General features: G+C 30.0%; 1 protein-coding gene across 3 annotated transcripts in view; it reads right to left on the reverse strand.

The window, feature by feature from the left end:
* LOC100183973 (cytochrome b5) overlaps positions 1–937 on the reverse strand; it is a 5353-nt gene that overhangs the window by 2294 nt on the left and 2122 nt on the right. The window contains exon 5 of one of the 3 annotated variants that reach the window (XM_009859586.3): positions 27–68. The exons of 1 other annotated variant lie outside the window; for it this stretch is intronic. In XM_009859586.3, the coding sequence (XP_009857888.1) occupies positions 41–68 (28 nt within the window). In that variant the 3' untranslated portion in view covers positions 27–40. Of the gene's footprint in view, positions 1–26; positions 69–476; positions 498–937 lie in introns of those variants that run through there. One more of the 3 variants, XM_026833876.1, reaches the window with a different exon arrangement.

Consider the following 937-nt stretch of genomic DNA (forward strand, 5'->3'; position numbering starts at 1 on the left):
TCCCATTCATGAATAATTTCACTTACGTCTCCTTATGATGCTATTGCAATGAGCAGGATGATTTTTGACTGCAAATTTAAAGCATTGTTCTTGAGGGATGTTATGCAAATGGAAGAGAGGCATTGCAAGAGCTCATAAGTTTAAAGCCATAAACTTATGCCAATAAATCAAGAGTAAAATAATAAACATAAGAAACACAATTTTGGAAAAAAAACGAACACAAAATAACAGGAATGTCAAATTTCTTTTCATAAGTAATTTTACACATGCTTAATGCTCTCATGCATTTAAAATAACAACTATGTCAGAAAGTTCATTATGTCAAATACCATATAAAATGTAGCCATGTTATATTGTGCAGAACAGGATGTTTTCAAATAATAGAATGAAGATTAATTTAGTGAGTTTCAAAATCATTTAAATTGTCGTTGATCAATTGATTTGAAATATTTTACGTGTATTTAATTATTTGTGCGTTTTTATTAAATTATTTAACCCTTTGGGGACGAGATATATTTTAACAAATTTTCCATTTTTGACCGACTGTCACATATTGCTCCCTAGGGCCACAGGTGTTTGTGCTGGCGAAAAATGACCAATTAGACTTTTGTTCTTTGGAAAAATTGCTACAAGATTGTATTTTGATTTTTTTGATGACGTCATTAAATTTTGAATGACATCATCAGAAATCTTGTATTTATGTGTAATTAGGGTTTTTAGGTAAAAATTACATAAGGAATCTATTGAAAAGTTGATTCCTGGTTTGTTTGCTACCCAACTAAAATGATTGTTTGAACTGGTGATGTCAAAGGGATCAATTACGTCACTTATAACCTGGTGACGTCATTTTTTGAAAGCTCATTTTCGCTAAAATCCTAACAAAACTTGCCAAAAACATTTTATTATGAATTTAAAGGTAGAAACNAACATGTAGAAG

The sequence above is a fragment of the Ciona intestinalis genome, chromosome 3 (genome assembly GCF_000224145.3).
Source record: "Ciona intestinalis chromosome 3, KH, whole genome shotgun sequence".
Lineage (NCBI taxonomy): Eukaryota > Metazoa > Chordata > Ascidiacea > Phlebobranchia > Cionidae > Ciona > Ciona intestinalis.